The 20,314-nt window shown below is 27.4% G+C and overlaps 1 protein-coding gene across 2 annotated transcripts; it reads right to left on the minus strand.

The window, feature by feature from the left end:
- Nucleotides 1–906: 906 nt before the first annotated feature.
- LOC145835450 (zinc metalloproteinase-disintegrin-like berythractivase) lies at nt 907–19,148 on the minus strand. 2 transcript variants are annotated; one of them, XM_082943043.1, is made up of 24 exons: nt 19,004–19,148; nt 18,796–18,890; nt 18,360–18,527; nt 17,679–17,761; nt 16,657–16,856; nt 16,007–16,095; nt 15,267–15,425; nt 14,717–14,814; nt 14,164–14,239; nt 13,131–13,261; nt 12,649–12,837; nt 11,852–12,014; nt 11,172–11,286; nt 10,007–10,115; nt 9,189–9,327; nt 8,930–8,998; nt 8,003–8,071; nt 6,951–7,062; nt 5,940–6,245; nt 4,587–4,716; nt 3,842–3,880; nt 2,817–2,986; nt 2,081–2,502; nt 907–1,813 (listed from the first exon to the last, which is right to left on the minus strand). In XM_082943043.1, the coding sequence occupies exons 1-24, from the start codon at nt 19,095–19,097 to the stop codon at nt 1,610–1,612; spliced, it is 3,429 nt and encodes a 1,142-aa protein (XP_082799169.1). In that variant the 5' UTR covers nt 19,098–19,148; the 3' UTR covers nt 907–1,609. The 2 variants fall into 2 exon arrangements, with proteins under 2 accessions (XP_082799169.1, XP_082799170.1); XM_082943044.1 differs by lacking the exon at nt 5,940–6,245.
- Between the last annotated feature and the right edge of the window lie 1,166 nt (nt 19,149–20,314).

A 20,314-nucleotide genomic window follows, 5' to 3' on the forward strand; every position in this document is an offset into this window, starting at 1 on the left:
ACGAAGTTTTTAAACTTAAAACATTCATAAAGTTTTAGATTAAACTTAAATGAACAATTTATAAATGCTTAAACAGCAAGTCTTTAAAACTTTATTATAATGTTTTTTAAACAAGACTTATCAAATTCTAGTGTCGTAATAGTTAAAAACTTATTTATTATCCAGAAAATACTACTTATCAGAATAAGTACACTCTATGTAGATTACTTATAACATGAATAATAATAAAAACATTCTAAACAACAATTCTTATAGAAAAAAAAGTTTATATATTAAAAAAATGTATTCAAAGAGTTTAAATGTAAATTGCAATAAAATTAAACATGAAAGATGTAGGAGTAGAAATTGTATGTATGTTATTTTTTATATATAGAAGAGTTATTATATATTGCTTGAAAATGATTTGTTAAGAATAAATTTCAAATAAATACTAAGCTCATCATACTATTTAGTATCAAAAATATTTTATAAGCTTGAAGAACTGAATTTTTTTTTTTTAACTTGAGTAAAACTTCTTTTGAAAATATTATTTAGAAAAATTTAGCTGAAGTCTATTAAAACACACTTTTACAAAATGTAAATTTTTGCGTTGATAGACTCATATGTAGAAACTTATTATGTATAAAAAGTCAAATTGATTACTTGTAATAAAAACATAAGTATGATGTTGTAAACTTTGACAAGTTAAAAAAGATTTTAGGAGCTTTCAAAAACTAAAACACATAAAAAGTTAAAGTTGAAACAAGATAATTCTTTGTTTTTGTGTAAGATTGTATAAGGTTTGCATAAAGTAAACAAAAATACAGTGCAAATCTGTATTTTTTATGTTACTTTAAGTATTTCTATTTATTAAAAAGCAGCATCTAATAACATATAAATTTTAAATAAACGTAGGATAGCTTTTAATGTGGCAATTTCAGTAATAACTATTGCAAAATTAAATTTTATGTTAGTATAAAATGTACTGTAGTAAAGTATTTATAAAAGACTAGTTAGAATTTAATTAAATGTGCAACACTAATTACAACTTGATAAAAATTCTACACTAACAATTAAAACATTAAAATACTTGTTAAAGCTAAAGAGGCTTATAAATAAAATAAAATAAAGTTCAATGCAATTAAATCTCGTAGTAAAATTTAATAATAATTCTCTTAACTTCGGAATGTGATCATATACTTCAGATGTTAAAGATATGAAAAAAAAATTAAAAATATAAATATTAACCACTTGATATCATAATCGTATGAAAATGAAAATTGAAGCAAGAGGAACTTAAGCTTGGTAAATATAATGGCGTAACGGAATTTAAACAAAATTAATTTCCTTGTTCTTAAATTTCAAACAAGGTTGTTGATAAAACTAAATTTGTTTTTAAAAATTTAACAAAAAGGTCTATAATTTTACAAAACGTAAATATAACCTTAAATTCAAATCACTTGATTTTGAGCTTATGAAAAAAAGTAAATCCTGTACAGCGCAACATTGAAAATAGTAAAAAACATTTAATCTTGTTTTAGTTGTTCTTAGAACTTGGCGGCAGATCGAAACTTGAGAAAAACTTCTGTTTGCTTCTTGCCACTTGCTCATTCAACGTGTGTTTCTCGCTTTATTGCTGCTCGTTGAATTTGGCGCGCAAAGCGGAAAACGACGAAAGATAGGGGGGAGGGGAGCGGTCTTCGTTTGAGGGAAAACCCCCTGTTCTTCCCGCGTGATCCCCCGAGCTTTCAGGGTAACTCCCTCTTGCTGGTGCTTGTTGGGGTTTTTTCGGGTGGCCGAAGCTGGACACGTTACTGGAACTGTTGTTCTCGTTCTAAAAAAAAAGTATCACAAGTATTTTAAAAAATATATGAACGTGTAACAGTGTATATTTGTATTTAAGACTTTTTAATAGGAAGTAAATATTAAAAAAATTGGAAAACTGTTGTGAAATTTGTTCGTCAGTCAAACCTGAAGTAAAATAAGAAAGCTACAACTTCAAATAAAAATCAAAAAAGACATTAAAATCAATTTCGCATATACAAGAAAAAATAAATCTTGCTGGCGAAATACTTTATAAATATAAAAACAAAAATGTCACCTTGCTGGCGAAATGAGGTTTCTGAGGGGTGGCGGGCCTTGACTGCGCCTTCCTTCCCCCCATCCACGGCGACGGTTTCCTTGACGACGGCGGGGGAAGGGGCGGGGTGTGCGAGCCCCCCTGTGACCTCAGGTGGCCGTTGTCCTTAGCAACCGGGGGTTTTCTGGGCGTCACCGGCTTCCCGAACGACGACGTCTTGACGACGGGCTTGGCGGGAATCTTGGGGGGAATTTTCACAATTGGGTCTTCGTTTGGGGGATTTTGCGGTCTCGGAGGAGGATCTTTTTGTTGGAGGAGGGGCGAGGGTTTGTTTGAGGGAGGGGGTGGTGGTCGACGGTTGGGGCGAGGGGAGGCTCTCGGGGTGTTCCCCTGAAGTTGGGTATTCCCCTGGTGTGAGGGTGGTGCATGAAGCTGGACGGTTGCTGTTAAAAATAAAAAATTGATAAAGTTAATGAATGTAATGAATGTCTAAGTAGAATAGAGTCAATTAATTTGGCCTACTTTCTGTTGATATATAACCCTTAACACAGTTTGAATAACAGAAATAGTAAAGCTTTATTCGTTTATAAATTTAATAAAGTGTTGTCTAAGAGTAAAAATAAAATAAATCATATTGGCTCAGTTGGCATAAAATAAGTAAACTTCCCATATAACTTTAAGTCATTTCAAAAATTTTCTTTGCATAAAACATTTGAGGAATTTACGTGACTAATTCAAATAACAATTTTCTCATTACCGTGCATGTTGCTACGCAACGGCGACTGGTTGCTTACGTCATTCCTGACGTCGTTGACGATCAACCTGGACTGTGACGTGTTGCCGAAGCTGTAGTTTCTCCCTCCTACTTGGTTGTGGTCGTATTTGTTGCTGTTTTTAGATTTGGCCACCGCGGCGAGTCTCTCTTTTCTGAATTTTATAAAAAATTGATTATTTTGATAAAAAAGTTTAAATAGAAATTCCTAGTAAAATTAAACAAATTAGATTTTAAGTGATAAGGCTTTTAAATAAGATTGTTCGGTTTTGACTGTTGGAGAAAGAGAAAAATATTAACAACATTTAAGTATTAAATTTGATAGCTTTCTCTTCAATTGTAATTTAAAATAAGATTTAAAAAACTTTAATTTATTGGCGAATAACTAATTAATTTTTTAGCAACCATGCAAAAGCATTTTTTTTACAAAACGCAAACATATTAGTAAATGCTACAAAGACTAAAGTTTTTTTTTAATCATTGTAAATTAAAGATCAAAATTATTAATTTTAATACTAAAGCAATTGATACGCACTATAAAATACTGGAAAAAAAAATTAGTTTACATCTAATATTTCAAAAGTAGTGAAAGTTTAAGAAATATTACAGCTAACTAAATAAGTAAAAACAAACTAAGCAGCTTGAAAATTAAATTCAAATTATATTGTAAAAATAATATACACTTATCATATACATTACTTTGTATAAAAAGTTCACACTTAAAGATCAGAAATGACAAATTAAAAAAAGAACAAAGGTTTTAGTTTATTTTAATGATTTTTCAAATAAGTTAACTAATGTGAAGCATTTTTGTTTTAAAATCAATAAAAGTTTATGGCAAAGTAAAGCGGCAAGTCTATGCATTATTGAGCAAATAAAAGATAGATAAATAAATCTTACCATTGGCCAAATATAAACTAGATTTAAAAAATGTTTTAAGCGAATAATAGCTTTTAAATTAATGTTAGTAGAGTTTATTAAGCAAATAAAAGCTAGCTAAAACATCTTACTCTTCAGAAATTGCATTGATTTGCTGTAGTCTTTTTTCCCTGGTATTAACACAATAAAACATTAATAAGAAATAAGATAATATCAAGAAAAAAACGTTATAGTTTAAAAAAATCTTTATAAAGTTATACAGTCATATCTTTGAAGTAATGCTTCCTTTCTGACTTAAAAAAAAGTTCAAACTTTTAACTTGTCGAAGTAATAAATTAAATAACTTGATATTTCATAATTTTTAATAGTAGAATAGATATTTAATATACTTAAATAAAAATTTAAACAATTTTAAGAAGGTAGTGAATAAAATGACTGCTCAAACTAAGTTTTGTTTTTAAGATAATAAGTAAAACTCAAATACTACAATCTTTAAATGTATTTTTACGGTTTTTAAAATTACGTTTGAATGAATAAAACGGCAAAAGTTTCTCTATACTTTTATTAACTTAAATTTATTAACTTAACACTTACAAATTAATAAGCTTAATAGCGTAATTAACCAAATTAATTTTTACTTAAACTTTTTTTTAAAGTATATTAATTTTCAATTTCCTAAAAAACTATTTACAAATTAATGCAAAACTTTAATTAAAACGTTTTAAACAAATCAAAAAAAAAAGCGTACCATAAGTTTAGTGATAGTATAGCAACTGAAAAGATTAACTGGTAACGTTTAAATAGGTTTAATAAATTTAATACAAAAATCATTTTTTTTAAACTATTAATTTTTATATTTTTTAACAAGTCACCAACCTGTCCCTTTTAACTTTTTTCACGTGTTCCTTCCCGCCAAAATATCGGTACCACACAAACGTGCCGATGACCAGCAAAAGGGGAAGCACCACACACAAGAACGTTATTAGCAGCACCACGTCTTGAGGGACTGTTGAAAAATTAAATTTAGTTATATACAGTAATCAACTGTACAGATTAAAAAAAATTAACTGTTGAAATAATCACATTTTTTGTGTAAAACAATCAAGTATAGAGATGCAAGAATTTTTAAAAACATTTAAACTACTTTACAAATGTACTTCTTTAAATATAATCAGTATTTTTTACGATTATATTTTTTTACTAAATTACTACGTTTTAAGCTGTCTAAAGCTTGAGTGTTTAGGAAAGTTAACTAAAAGTTTATATCTTTAAATAAGGTTTTATGTCAATAAGTAATCAAATAAATTATTTTTGGTGTATCATATACAAATATAAATCTATCAGTTCCGTGTTAATAAAATTAAAATAAAGTTGCATCATAAGTAAATTTTGTTTCGAAGAGATAAAGTAAGTCTTTTTTAATAACTTAACACTATAACTTTACAGAACTTCGTTTCATTAAGTTATGATCATGCAAATGTAAAGAAACAAAATATAAATTAATTTTTTTTTTTTAACTTGCTGAAACTTGCTTTTTAAAGCTGAAAAAGTTAATCAGTATGTTTAATATAAGTCCTTAAAAGTACATTTTTGAAGATTTATTTTAGACTTTTGAAGATTATAGAACACTTTGAGATATTTTAACTTAAGTCTAAATACGTGCAACATTAATTAAGTTATTGATATCAATACATAATTATTAGTCCGTTGATTAACAAGTATAAAACTCATTCAAGTTTAAACTGTGTGAATTTAGTTTTTTTTAAATTTTTTGCTACAACAACTAAGAACAAGTAAACAAAATTCATTACTGGAGGGTTTTTGTATTTACCGATAAAACTACTAATTACTAAAAAAACTAAAGTAACAGCTACTTTTAGCGTTGTAAAAACTTCTACATAAAAACTAATAAGACGTTGTCTACAACAACCATTAATATTGTGTTTTACAATATAATAAATTTTACTATTAATATTGTGTTTATCTCTAAGAAAATTATAAACAATTGCTATGTTTGCTATGACGTCTTGTTACTAAATACAGTTTTTTTTCAAAACAAATAGCTATTTTGAAACTATGAAAGTGATTTTCAAGCTAAACACGAGTTTACAAGCTACAAGCAGCATTGTAGTTTGGCATGATTTGATGAGACGATATATTTTGTTTTTGTATGAAGATTATGGCATGCTTCTGTTAATACTGATTGCAAAGCATAGCGTTTGTGCTTACTGTGAGCTTTGGAGACTTTTGTTTTTGTTGATATTGTATTGTTAACTTTTTCCGTGATAATGGTAGTGCCTTCATAGACCTTTTTCGTTGTAGCTTCAATGGTGGAGTAGAAATCTGTAGGCTTTTGTTCAGGTTTTGTACCTTTTTCTGGTTTTCCAGTAACAATACCCCTGTGGTCTGGTTCTTCAGGTTTTGTCGTGGTCTTTATTGTAGTTTTTTCAGTTGTTGTTGTCGTTGGAGTTGTTTTCATAGTAGTTGTTGTTTGCAAAGTAGTAGAAGTAGTAGTTGTCTTAATAGCAGTTGTTGCTGTTTTGTTAAAACTTGAATAAAGAACACTTTTCAAAATGAAAACCAAAGAGATAAAAAAGTTTAAATTTCAGTAATACAAAAATTTGAAAAAAAAAATCAGAGCTAGACTTTCTATTACCAAAGATAACATTTTATATTTGTAGTGATATTAGTTCTTTTTTATTTATTTATTCTGTGTGAAGATTTTTTAGAAAACACTTTTTAAAACAAAAAAATTAGTTGAAAAACAAAATATCGAACTTTAGTTTTCAGTAACTTAAGCAAGAGAAAAAAACACAAAGCACCGAAAACAAAACAAAACTTGATGCTTCTCAACTCTACATGTTTTTTTTAGCACAAACTCTTTATATATTTCTGCAAGACCATTTAATGCAATAACAAAACACACGCAAAAATGTATTGCGTTTCCAAAGTTTTATTATTGATTACATGTGAAAGCGCACCCGATGCAAATCGACATGTAATGTCGGTGTGTGGTATGTGAACTGCATGTTAGTATGTTGCAGGGAAGTAGCTTGATACAAATTAAAATAGAAATATTATTAACATTTTTATTTAAAAAAGTTCCTGCTCTTAGTTTTAAATCATTATAACTACTCTGAGTAAAAAAAATAAAATTTTAAAGAGTTTGTATCAAGTCACATCCCTGGTAGGGTGAAAATAAGCGCAAAAATGAAAAATGTGCAAATTTTGAACACTCACGCCTGACAACGGACGCCGGGTTGCTATCCAGGGACCCTCCCCTGCCTCTGACGTCACAATACGGCGGCGACCACCCGTCGTCGCAGTGGCAGTGGCCCTTGTTGTTGCAAATCTGTTGAATGTTTGATGTTGAATGTTGTTAACTTGTTGTATAATTAAGTTGTCTATGTTTAAGTGACCTTTGTTGTCAATGAATGTTGTTATTTTTTTAAGTGAATGTTGAATATATTATTATTTTTTATTTATGGCTCATTAAGCCTGACCGTTCAAACTTAAATTTCAGATTATTGCACATAATACTCTTTTTTCTGGTGTTTTTAGCTAATAATTTGTTGCTAATTAAACAATTAAATGTTTTTAGTAAAAGAACAGTTTCTATTGTTTATACATTATACGGGTTAAACATTTAAAATTTTCATATTTAGCCTGAAACTAATTGGTTGTTGTTGAATTGATACTATAAGTATATTTTAGTGTTTTATTTTTTTTACAAATAGGTTGTATAAAATTAAAAAAATTAAAACTAAATGAAATTTTGTGTAAAAATATGTTTTGAGAAAGTATAAACTAGTGCCTAGAAAAAAAAAACTAATACTCATTTTTTGAATTGCAATGATAAAATAATTTAATCATGAGTAAAGTTTAACCCATTATATTATATACTTTTAACTTTAAATTGTATAAATAAATAACATAGTATCGATTGAGTATCTTAGTTTAAAGTAAAATAAACAACTTAATAGGCTGGCAACAAACCTAATATTGGGATTCTTTTAATAAAAAATATATTGAAAATAGATTATTTAAACTTACCTCCTTTTTTTACAATTTTTAGAGCAAGCATTAAACTTTAACATATTAAAAAATTAAAATAATATTTAAACTAACCCCTCTACCATTGCATTTCTTAGAGCAAGTATTAAACTTTAAATTATCAAACTATTAAACAAAAAATAATATTTAAACTAACCCCTCTACCATTGCAGTTCTTAGAGCAAGTATTAAACTTTAAATTATCAAACTATTAAACAAAAAATAATATTTAAACTTACTCCTCTACCATTGCATTTTTTGGAGCAAGTATTGTTCTTCAGAGGTTTACACTCATTGTCCGAGCACGCCTAAAATTTATTTTAAATAATGAAAATATCTGATATTAAATTAAATTTTTGCGGTTCTAAAGTAAATAAATTTGATTAATGTTCTTGTTTAGATATAGGCAAAGTTTACCAGCTTACAAAAAACTTTCAAATGTTGAAATATTTACACCATAAAGTTAAAATAAAACACAAAAAATCAAAGCCTGTTGGCTATCAATAAATTTACAAATATAAACGTTACAACAAAGAAATCGTAATTTTTAAATAAGTAATTTTTGAAGGTTTTAACAAAAGTTAAGCTGTAGAACAAAAGTGGAGAGAAAATGACAATGCAATAGACAGACACCAAAAAACATGCTTTTACTCCAAGCTATTTACTAGTTTAAAAAAAATAAACGACAAGGTTGTTTCTTTTAACTAACAGTTTGTCACCACAGGTTGATACAATAAAATCTAAACTAAAATAAAAATTGTTTAATAAAAAAAGCAAACTAACTACAGTATCACCTTTCTGGGTAGGAGTGCAAGTAAGTTTTAAGAATTATTTGTTTATCGTAATTTACTAATTCGAAAACATTAACATTTTCGATCTATACACAGGTTAAATATTTAACTGCAATTAATCATTTGTTTATAAAAATGACAAAAATAAACCATAAGCGGGTAGTTTATTGCATTAATCACGTATAAACTAAAGCATAATACTGTATATAAAATTAAACAGTAGTCTTAAAACAATGAATGCAGATTAAAAAAAGGAAATAAAAAATTATATACATTTTTTCAGCAATTGCAAAAGTAAATTAAAGAATTTATATCAAAAAAAAATTTTTTTAAGTTTAATAAATAGTCATTATCTTTTTTGAGCAACAAACAAACCATATTTTTCCCGCAACTGGTTCCTTCCTGTACTAAACCAACGTCGTCCATATCTTTCACGTTAGAATCCTAAATAAAAAAATGTTTTCATTTATAATATTTTTATATTAATCAGCTTTCTTCACTACAGATTATTCAAGTTTTTTTATTAAAAAAAAATATTGATAAGAACTCAGCTTGCCGCATAACGAGTTGCTGTATATTTTTAATTCTGTTTATTTTAGAAAGGTGTTTTTGTTTAAATATTTCAACTTTTCACCTGTTCCAGAGACTCCACGGTCTTACAGGATTCCTTGATACCAAGAACCCTGTTTCTGTAGTTCAACCTGTGCGAAAGACCCTTCAGTACCGGCCATGTCCTGTCCGAGTGGCAGTTCAGTTTTCCGCATAACGCGTTGCTGTTTTGTTTGTTTATTTTATTTGAATTAGTACTGTATATTTATTTAATACAGTAAATATCATTCAAAACAGGCCAAAATTTTGCCTGGGTGACAGTTTAACTTGCCGCATAATGTGTTGCTGCTTTGTTTGTGTTTTTAATTATAACATATTATTTATTGATATTAGTTAACATTCTATACTATTTACTTTTATATTTATTTATATTGTTTTAAAACCCGTTAAAACGGGCCATATTTTGTATCAGTTTACTACATAATGCTTTGCTGCTTAATCTTTAGTTAATTTGAATTTGTTTACTTTTTTTTGATTACAAAATGTAGCATATAGTAAAATTTGTTAGTTTTCAACTTAAGTTACGTTACAAAAAGCTACGTTTTTAAACTTTATTTACTTTTTCTAGCACACAAGTACCAACTCTATCCGACAACTAATACAAACAGATACATATATATATATATATTTATATACATATATATATAATATACAAGTATGTATTGTATTTAAAATCAAATTATTTCTAGTACACTTAGTTAAATCCCTACTCCCACCCCTCTCACAATATACACAAGTAGTTCATAGCAATTGTAAGCAACTAACTTACTAAATGTTTACAATACCAGCAACTAATATTTACAGACATGTAGTACATATGTATTGTATATTAACTTCACTTACGTTCTACTGCACTTGATAAACTCCCCAGTCTCGTCCCTGCCACAGTTTCCATTCTTGTTTCCCTGTTTGTTGACTGCAGAGTAACATGAAGGTGCCCCTGATCGTGCATCTGTATAAATAAATAAAAATTTAATTAAATTTTATAATTAATTTTTTGTTTAAGGCCGGTTATTGTAACTATAAATTAAACGAGATTGTAATGTCATTAAGGTGCATCTGTCAACTTTATTAAAGAAACAAAATAAGCATAATTAAGTAATTAAAAAGCTTGATTACCTTAACTTATACCTGTAAACAAAAAGATATAATGTATGTTAGTAAACTTTACAATTTTTTTTTTGTCTAAGACCATTTGTCTACGAATTTGAGTCATTATTGGAATACAAGATTATGTGTGATCAATTTTAAAGTAGGTTTTAAAAGTTTTGTGGTTTTTTAATTTAAGACCGATTTTCTAAAAAATAGTTACTAAACTATAAGGTTGATTGGTAAAAAAAAACTAGTAGCGTGAAAAAGTTCTGTTTCTAAAATAAATGATCCAACAAATAGTATAACTTTTTGTAAAATTCTTAAATTTCTTTGTTTTGTTATAAAACGTTTTAATTTATTATTAGACTTTTGTTACAAAAAAAAACCTTTGTTTATTTTTATAACATTTAAAATGTTTTTTTACATCTAGTAAATAAAAAAAGCAAAAACCCATGCAAATTTTTTTGTTGTTCGAAGAAAAAGATCGCAGTATCAACTTAAAATAATTTCCTAGTGTTTTTTGTCTGTAAATTTTAAGCACCTTTTTAACTTTTTCAATTTTTTTAAAGTCTTACTATAGTTAATTGGCAATAAAAAAAGACGCTCAAAACACTTGGACCTGGTGCACGAAGAAACTTTCGGTTATCGGGTCGCACACCAAGTAACTTTTTAACGTCTTGACCAGGACAGTAGTTTTACTGACACGAGTGTTAGGTTTATAATGACTAAAGTAAATTTTAGATTTCACCAAATACGTGTTGCCGCTCACAGCTAATTTATTATTATTAAAATGTTTACCTTCCCCTTACAGTATCTAACATTGGAGGCTTTTCTGAAACTTGTTGTTTTGAAGGCTAAGCTATATATAATACAAATAAAATTTATTTCTAATGACAAATATTAATTTAAAATTTACCTTCGCCCCACAATATTTGACACTGGAGGTCGTGCGTGAGGCAGATTCCCTCGTTACAGGACTGGGTGTCTTGTTGGCATGGCGACCCGTTTTCCATGTGTACGTTTCCCGGGCACTTTTGTTTGAAATTTAAATTGATAAATTGTCTACAATTTTAGAAACATCGACTCTGACATGAATAATAGCTACATTTATCGCAATATTTTTTAAAACATATAACTATTGTACATGTTGTTATTCTAGTCATGGACACTATTGCTAAACAACTAACTGTAAAGAAAAAATTCGAAATGTTTTTGTAAGTAATAATTAAAATGTGTAGAAATACAAAAGTACACCTCGTAAAGCATAGATCAGTCACAGGTAAATTTATCTAATCCTCTAGTTGGTTTAAGAAGTTAAGATTTTCTTTAAACGTTTGACTAATCACGAGAATAAATATTTAAAACTTATGTAGTTACTTAAATACAAAATTTTTATAACTAAATAACTATGAAATCTTGAGTTTGAATTAAAAACTATAGCAAATATGTTTTGTTCACAACAGAGTAAAACATAACTTTTAAAAGATTATACTAAAAAGATGAAACATGTTTTACTACTTATATTTAATTACTACTTAATTAATTATAGTGAACAGCTTTCAATTAGTATTAGTTCTTTAAATTAAAAAAACTAACAAAAGCGCTGCCCCCACTGCAGAACTCCGGCAGGTCGCACTCGTTGCCATCGGTGCTTCGACACATGGTGCCGCTGTTCCTGAACTCGCAATTGTCGCAACACTCGCCCTGATCGCATTCCGCATGGGGGAGCAGTTGACACGAGGTGGCGTTGCAGCATTTGCTGAAAAAAATTTAATAATTATTATTTATCGTTCGTAATCACTACTGTTTTATCATTACTTATTATTATTATTTTTATTAACTTATTCCGGGTATGGGATCAATTGGCAGGAGGTTGCGTTGCAATATCTACTAAAAAAATAACAAACTAGATAGTTGAAAGGTTAGAGTTTAGTAACTCATTTGAAAACTAACATTAAACTGTCTGACATCAATTGTAAAAGCTGAATTACAGTTATAAGCCTTAAACTAAAAAATTATAAATTACGGAAACACAATCGAAAATACACTTTATTAAACGATCAGACTTTTTGTCGTAATTTAGTCTATGGCAAACGTATCAATGGCCGTATTTCATGATTTGTGCATAGTATATTACCAGATTGAAAAAAAAAACTTAGTAGGAAATTTAATAAGAAGTTATAGACTCTTACAAAGAGTTACAAGCTTTTTATTTTTTTTCTGTGCTAATTTGTAAAAGCTAAGGCAACCACAACAAATTTAGAATAATTAACACTAATTACTAATCATTCAATTTCAGGTTGTACACCTGATAAAATATATATGCATTATAATAATATTAAAAAAAAACTTATAAAAACAAACTATAAAAAATAAAATTGTGAGACACGAACCTTATACAATCCGACACGCTCCCACAATCGCACTCCTCCCCCTTCTCAATGATCTCGTTCCCGCATTTGGGGCCGCCCCACAGGGAAGAAGATTCAGGGACGTTCATCAGGCAACTGCCCAGCCCTATCCGCAATCCCTGGCGGAGGTACTCCTTGGAACACTCGGACCAGTCCTTCTTCTGCCTGAATCTGTAGAAAAAAAAAACTTTGTTTAAGAATTTTTCTTTGTTTATTAATAAGCACTTATTCGTTCTTATCTTTAACAACTCTGCGCTATTAGCCATCATGCAGTTCAGTATTTATGTCACATCTACAATATTAATTATTAAATTAATAAATTTTTATAATTTATTTATTTCTATAAAAAGTATATCATTAACAAACCCTGCGCTACTTGCCACTTACAGTCAGTAGTTATGTCAATCTTTATTATTAAGTTATATAACTTTAATTATAAAACCAAAAACTTTTTATTAACTTACCCTGCGCTACTCGCCATGATGCAATCTGTATTTTTGTCGCAACTGCAATCATCAGTGTCGTGGTGCATCCCGAAATTGTGTCCCATTTCGTGAGCTACGGTGGACGCTACGTTGAATGGTTTGCCCAGATCCTAAGTATAATAAATGTTTATTTATAATACATACCTTTTTGAAAAAGTTAAACATTATAAAATATTTCGTAAGTTACAGTTAATGCTATGTTAATTGGTTTGCCCGAGTCCTTTTAAATTAATGTAAATAATTATATAAATATAATCAAAAAAACAATATCAATATCGTGAGCTACAGTGGATGTAACGTTGAATGGTTTGCCCAGGTCCTTTTAAATTGCTAGTAATTAACAAATAATCAATAATTAGACTGATATATTAAATAGTTAATAATTAGATTATAATATTAAACGTTTTATGTACTACAGTAGATGAAATGTTTATTGGTTTCGTCAAATCTTTTAAATGTAATATACATTTTGATAATCAATAAAACAAACTAGATAAGGAAAACGATACCAAATTTTCGTTCAAAATTACTGATAATGCCAAATTGAATGGTTTTGATAATTCGTTTAAATATAATAAGTAGTAAAGTTAGATAATTATCTAAAAATATATAGTATTAAACATTTTGTGCCACATTGAATGGTTTTCGTCAAGTCATCTAAATATCTAAATGAAAACAGCTAGCACACATGTGTTAAAATTATTCCAAATTTTTCATTTTATTTACCATTTCAAATTTGTCTTGTTTATTTCATTTTCAATATAAAATTTTTGAGAAATATGTAGCCAAAGTAGTTTAAGAACATTTTAACTTCTCAGGACCTTAATTAGAATATAATAAAAACTAATAAAGAGTTCTTAATATATCTTACTCAACTAAACTGTTATTTTGCAGAAATGGTTCATATATTTATTTGTTTATGTGTGTAAATATTACAAATTTGTTTAATGCTTGCAGATTTTTTTTATTTGATGTAATTATTGTTTTTTTTTAATATATAAATATTACATACCTGATTAACTGATGCAGATTTTGTTCCGCACATGACAGCTATATGGGCCATTCCGATTGTGGTGCCCTGAAAGTCCCTGAAAAATAATAAGTGTTGTTATATTATATGCTTGAAAGATAACACGTCTTAAACTTTAAAAACAATAATTCTTTGTTTCTTTATTTTTTACAGACAACGCTTCTAAATTTTTTTAAAACATTAAACTTGCTAAGCAGAAATTATCTTTTAAGTTGATAGTCTACCATTAGATTTTTTTATTTTTCTCAAATATATTTTTATTTGTACAAGTGACACTTCTTTCTTAAGCTTTTAAATGTTTTCAAAACTTTAAGCTTTACATAAAACAAATACTTTCATGATTATACTCTACCATGTCTTTAGTTTTTTTCCAACCTGCCAAACAATAAATGAGAAGCGTTCAATAATTACCACTATACTTTTATTTATTGTTTTTGGTTTTTTTTAATTGTACAAATGACACTTTTTTCTTAAACTTTTAAAGCATTAAACTTTACATAAAACAACTATTTATACTCTATCATGTTTTATAAACCTGCCAAATAACAAGTGGGAAGCGTCTGCCCGGTGCCACTCTGTTTCCACAGACTCTCTGAGCCTTTTTACGCGGTAGTTCACGAACAAGTCCAAGTCCTGTGTGATTGAGACTGATTTTAAAATTGTTTTATGTAAAGTTCTGTTTGTAGAGATTGTATTTAAGGTTTGAGATTTGAGTTTTATTAAGAAAAAGTTAAAATCCTGTGCAAATAAAAAATCTTTAGAAAATTATATTTAGCGGTAGTCCACAAAGAATTCTGAGTACTGCGTGGGAAGGATTTAATTTAAAAAGTGATTTTTTAGCGACGTTTTAACCAAGTATTAACTCATGTATCCTAATAACTCAAAAAAAAGTTATAATCTGGTGTGAGAAAAAAATTTGTAAGAGTTTTTATTTATTTTTATTCTTTTATTTATTTGTATTTGCCATGATAACACAAAAAAAGTTCAAAATCTTAAAAGAAAAAAAAAATTTTGATATGAAGAACAAGCATTGCTATAAAATCATGGTTAAAAACATCACTATATAAAAACTCAAATTTACAAACTTTTCTGGCGTTTGTTGTAAATGTTACTTTGTTTTCCCGCCAAAACTCGATGTGCGAGAGAACGACCCTGAACCCGAGTTTCTTGTAATAGAAATCGACCAGATTCACCACTTCTATCACGTGTTCGTTCCTCGCCTCCGGTGTTGAGAATCTTTTGTACTGTGGATAATATTGAATATTTAGAATTATAAGTTTAATTTCAAAACACTTGGGTACAAATAATCACGCACTCTGTACTGTGGACAATATTGAATACTTAGAACTGTATCAACAAAGTTAGACAAACTGGCAACGATAAAAACGTTTTTTAAGTGAAACAACTTAATCATTTTAGACATAATATTTTGTTCATCAGTTGCTTTAAATGATTTATTCTCAACTTAATATCGTTGCTAAAAACAATAACTAAGAAATTTTTAATCCATCTGCCGACAAATATTTTTTTGTTATGTTAAACTTTTATAAACCAGGTAAAGTAGTGATTTTTTGCGGATTAAGTTATTTTTTAAGTGTGCTCATCCATTGAAATATACGTTTAACTGTTGAGATTTGTTGTTGATTTCTTAAAGGTTTATTGGAGTAGTATAAAATAAAGTATTCATATATTTATGAAGAATAATTTAAACATCAGTAATATAAAACGTATTATGTTTTAATTTAAGAACTATAATTAAAAAAAAAGACTATTTCTTGTTCTAATAGTTTTTACTCTTTAGTAAAATATATGTTATAAAACTTACATTTTCTTTGTCCATGACCATTAGTAATTCAATAAAATATTTCTGATTTCTTCCCAGTGCTCTCTTGCTACGATGATTGCTTACGTTCTCTAAACATTTTATTAATAAATGTTATACACCAAGTAAAGTGGAAATAAAAAGTAACAAGCTAGATTTTATTAAAAATTATTATAAAACCAATCAGAAATAATTGGTTATAAACTAGGTTTTTATAGTGAAAGGTTTTAACAATTTAGGCATAAGTAAAAAATTGCAAAGTTTTTGCAAAATAAGCAACATATTTTTTGTAAATTTAACAATTGTAATACTTCTTAAAGCGAAGCTAAAATACACTCAATAGTTGTTTTGGTTTGCAATTTGTAGTTTTTTTCAATTTTATTTTAACTGAGGTTTTAAAGTTACGACTACAAATAACTGAGAGTAGCTGAAAAACTTGTAAAAACAAAATATAGCACTTATGACTGTAAGTATCATCAAATCGCACTTACTAGTTCCTAGTCTACGACAAATGTTTTAAAGTTTGTTTACTTATTCAAATTAAATTTATGATTATAAATAATAACGGAATTTGTCTAGCCCTTATAATAGAATTTTGAAAAAGTTAAAATTATATACACAATTACATAACTATAATAATAAAAACAACTAACTGATTACGGCTGATCCGAACAAATATTCCATCTTGAAGCTCCCCGGTTCGTTTTGGCCGCAAGTTGCGCCACCACGCGGTAATAATTGACGCTGAAACGACTCGTGATTGGACGGGTGGTACACCACGTGACCACGGGTGGAATACTGTTCGCTGATTGGTTCGATCACGTAGTGGAGATCGTCAATTTCGATGTAGCCTCTGAAGTTAAAATTTTATTATCAAATATCATTATAAAAAATATATACTAGTTGTTGTTTTAAAATTATCTTTGTAAAATATGAAATAGTTAAGGGAGGATATGTTTTAGAAATTTAGAAATCAGTAATAAATCAGAACTAGTTTAACTACGGTCGACTTCTTGCGAGAAAGTGACAAGTCTACAAAAACAGAACTAATTAAAAAACAAAATAGTTATTTAGAATATTTTAACATGCTAACTAAAGCTGTAAAAAATTTATTAAGTTTTTATTTTTGTTTAAACGCCTATATTTAAATTCCAAACTTTTAAAAGATTTTAGAAAATATGATCTGGTTAATTAAAACATTTTACTAAACAAACTTGTTTAAACTTTATTCTAAGTTAAAATATAGTGATACTATTTCTTTTAGAAGTTAATGATATTAAAATTCTCAAGATTAATATATAAAATATTCTTCGTGTTTACAGCTAAACTCACGTTTTTTAACAAACTTAATGCTTTAATGTGTAGGCATTAAAAAAAACTAATTACTTTCTTTCAAACTCCTATTTTCAAATAAATTGAAAACCTTAAAGCCTTCTTTCACCAACAGATGCACTTTTATTTTTTTTTTTTTGAGGTAATGAAAAGTATGAAAAAAAAGGCATCTAATATAGCTATATAAAGCTTATAGTATAAATTTAATTCAAAAGTTTACTTAATTTTAAACATCATGTTAATCTTATGTCATCACACGTGTTTGCTATTTCTTAATAAACTCGTGTTTATATCACGCAAATAATAAATAAATTCTCTTTTAAATTAGTTAAAACAAACAAACCTTATTCCATTGCACGTGTTAATAGCTGCATTGCTGTTGTCATGGTTTCTAACTTTTCCGTGATAGTTGCAATGATTCAAATCCTACAATTGTATAAAAATAATTAGTTATTTGAAGTAGTCAACAGTATGTTGTTAACAAATATTAGATTGTTTTAGATTATTTGCAATCAATAACTGCTCAATTCAATTAAAAAAGTTTAAGTTCTATAAATAAATTTAACATTCAAAGAATTAGAATATACCAATCATATTTATTAAACTTACCTAAAATTGATTGAAATAAAAAAGACTGAAAACAAACTAAAAAATACTACATAAAATAAATCGAAATTCTTATAGATTAAAAGAAGGTTTTTGACTAACTGTATAGGCTTATAGGCTTATTTTTACATGCTTGTTATTATATTTAAAAAAAAAAACAAATCTTAGCATACTTGGAGAAACGAGTTTAAAAATTCATGATTCGACAAGTTTTCAACCAGTATATTTTCTAACGAAATACATTTTTGTTTACACCCTGAAAAACTGTTTTTAGAATGAAACTTTAAAGTTTTAGTTAAAGAATCTTATCAAATATTTTCTTTCTTTTTTTAGAGTTGTGCACTTTAATTCTTTCAAACAATTATCTGTTAAATAATAAATCTGATAACTAAATATAAAAATCAAACCCAAAACCCACCTTTATTTCCACGGGTAGTTTAACCTCCCCTGTTTTATGAGTGTACACAGTCTGACTGAAAGTTGAGGGTACCAATAAGTCGTTCAGTTCCAAGTCGAGTATCACTTCACCGTGTCTTCCTACGTTTCCCAGGCTGAATGAGACGGATTCCATGTGAGAGTTTGTTTCCTGTTGTTAAATATGTTAGACGTAATAAATCTTTTAATACAAAATGTTTAATGTTTATGTGTTTTTTATTTTCAATAAGTCAAAATAGTTAATTTTTTTTAATAAGTAATAAAAATACGTAAAACCTTTTTAACTTAAACTAGTGAAAATATAAATGTAAACTTAAAATCAAGTAATTTTGCTATACATACTTTTTAAAAAAGATATAAGCAAATATGTAATATTTACAAAAAATTTTTATTAGAAGAGTATATACAACTTTAGTAACCTTTTTTACTAATGTTTCAATTTTTTTGTCATATTTACCATCCATTTGAATTGGAAACACAACATAGTATTCATCATTTAAAAATCCATCTAAAACTGTTTTTTTTTTTCTTTATTAAAAATTTGAACATACTTCCAATATATTGTTTAGTTTAAAAATTTAAATACTCTACAAGTAATGAACTTATTTACTTTTAGAACAAACTTACCGTTATCATTCTCACTAGGTGAACTCAATACTGGAGATGAATTCAAACAAGCAGTTACTAATGTCCATAGCAAAATAAAATATCCGTTATCCATATACAAAAATTACTTTATAAGTTTTGCGTTATTTTTTATATTTTGCTTATAAAAACCTGAAGTATTAGTTCAATTAACTTTACGTTGATTTACTTTACTGGCAAAACCGTGGATAATGAATACTCATATCATTGGAAGTAGCTAGAAGTATAGTTTTCAAGACTTATTCTAACTTTATATATTTATAAATAAAATTGATTTTTTTTGTTATTTGTTTATTGTAAAATAAGTGAAAAGGGTTTTGTTTAAGTTGCTGTTTTTCCGTTTATGTTAACAAATTGCATAAAATGTTTGTCAAAACAGTGATTTTCAGTTTTAAACAAGTTTCTTAAATTAGAGCAATTCAATTTCAAGCGTATAGCTTTTCAATTGGTGCTTCCGTAAATTCAAAAACAACTTGTTTTGGTTGGAAATGCTACTTCAAATTATACGCAAACAACCTCTAAAAATTAAATAAAGCTCAATCAATTTGTTTTAAAACTGTATTAGATATAAAAATAAGTCTTTATAGAATAGCTAAAAATAAGACTTCTAAAACTTCATAAGATTAATCACTTTTTTAAAAAAACTGATGCTTTAAGTGTCTTATTATTAAAAATATTTTTCAACGACTAAAAAGTTATAAAAAACTCAAAAAAAAAATTATATCTGAAAGTTATTTCATTCAAGTTCATTGACAACTAAACATGAACCTGAAAGTTTTCTATTCAAAAAAAAATTTTCCTTTAAAGGAAGTTGATTTGTATTAGACTGTCACGTTTGCAACTGTAATTCAAAAAATATTTCAAAAAATCTGCATTAAGTTTTTTAAATAAAAACCATTACTTAATTTCAAACCTTTGTATGCTAAAAGGTATCACAAGATACAAAAAACTTTTGTTGGAATCATTATAACGTAAAAATATTGTACAACTAAAGCTATTACTACAAAAATGCTTCAATTGATTATTTAAAACTACTTAATATTAATTTAAAGTGGGATAAGTTGGTTTTTGTGTTAGTAAAAGATTGTTTATGAACACATACTTTGTATGAAAACAACTTTTGTAATTTCTTAAAAAATAAAGCATACTGAGTTATATGAGCTGTAATTGTATGAAACAACAATTAACAGACAACGCTTGTTTTTATTATTAAAATTTTTCAAAAAGTATAACTTTAAGTTTTGCACCAAATCAAAGTATCTATGATTTTAAAAGTCCAGAATAGATAATGTC

This window comes from Thalia democratica, chromosome 5 (genome assembly GCF_965202585.1).
Source record: "Thalia democratica chromosome 5, ktThaDemo2.hap1.1, whole genome shotgun sequence".
Lineage (NCBI taxonomy): Eukaryota > Metazoa > Chordata > Thaliacea > Salpida > Salpidae > Thalia > Thalia democratica.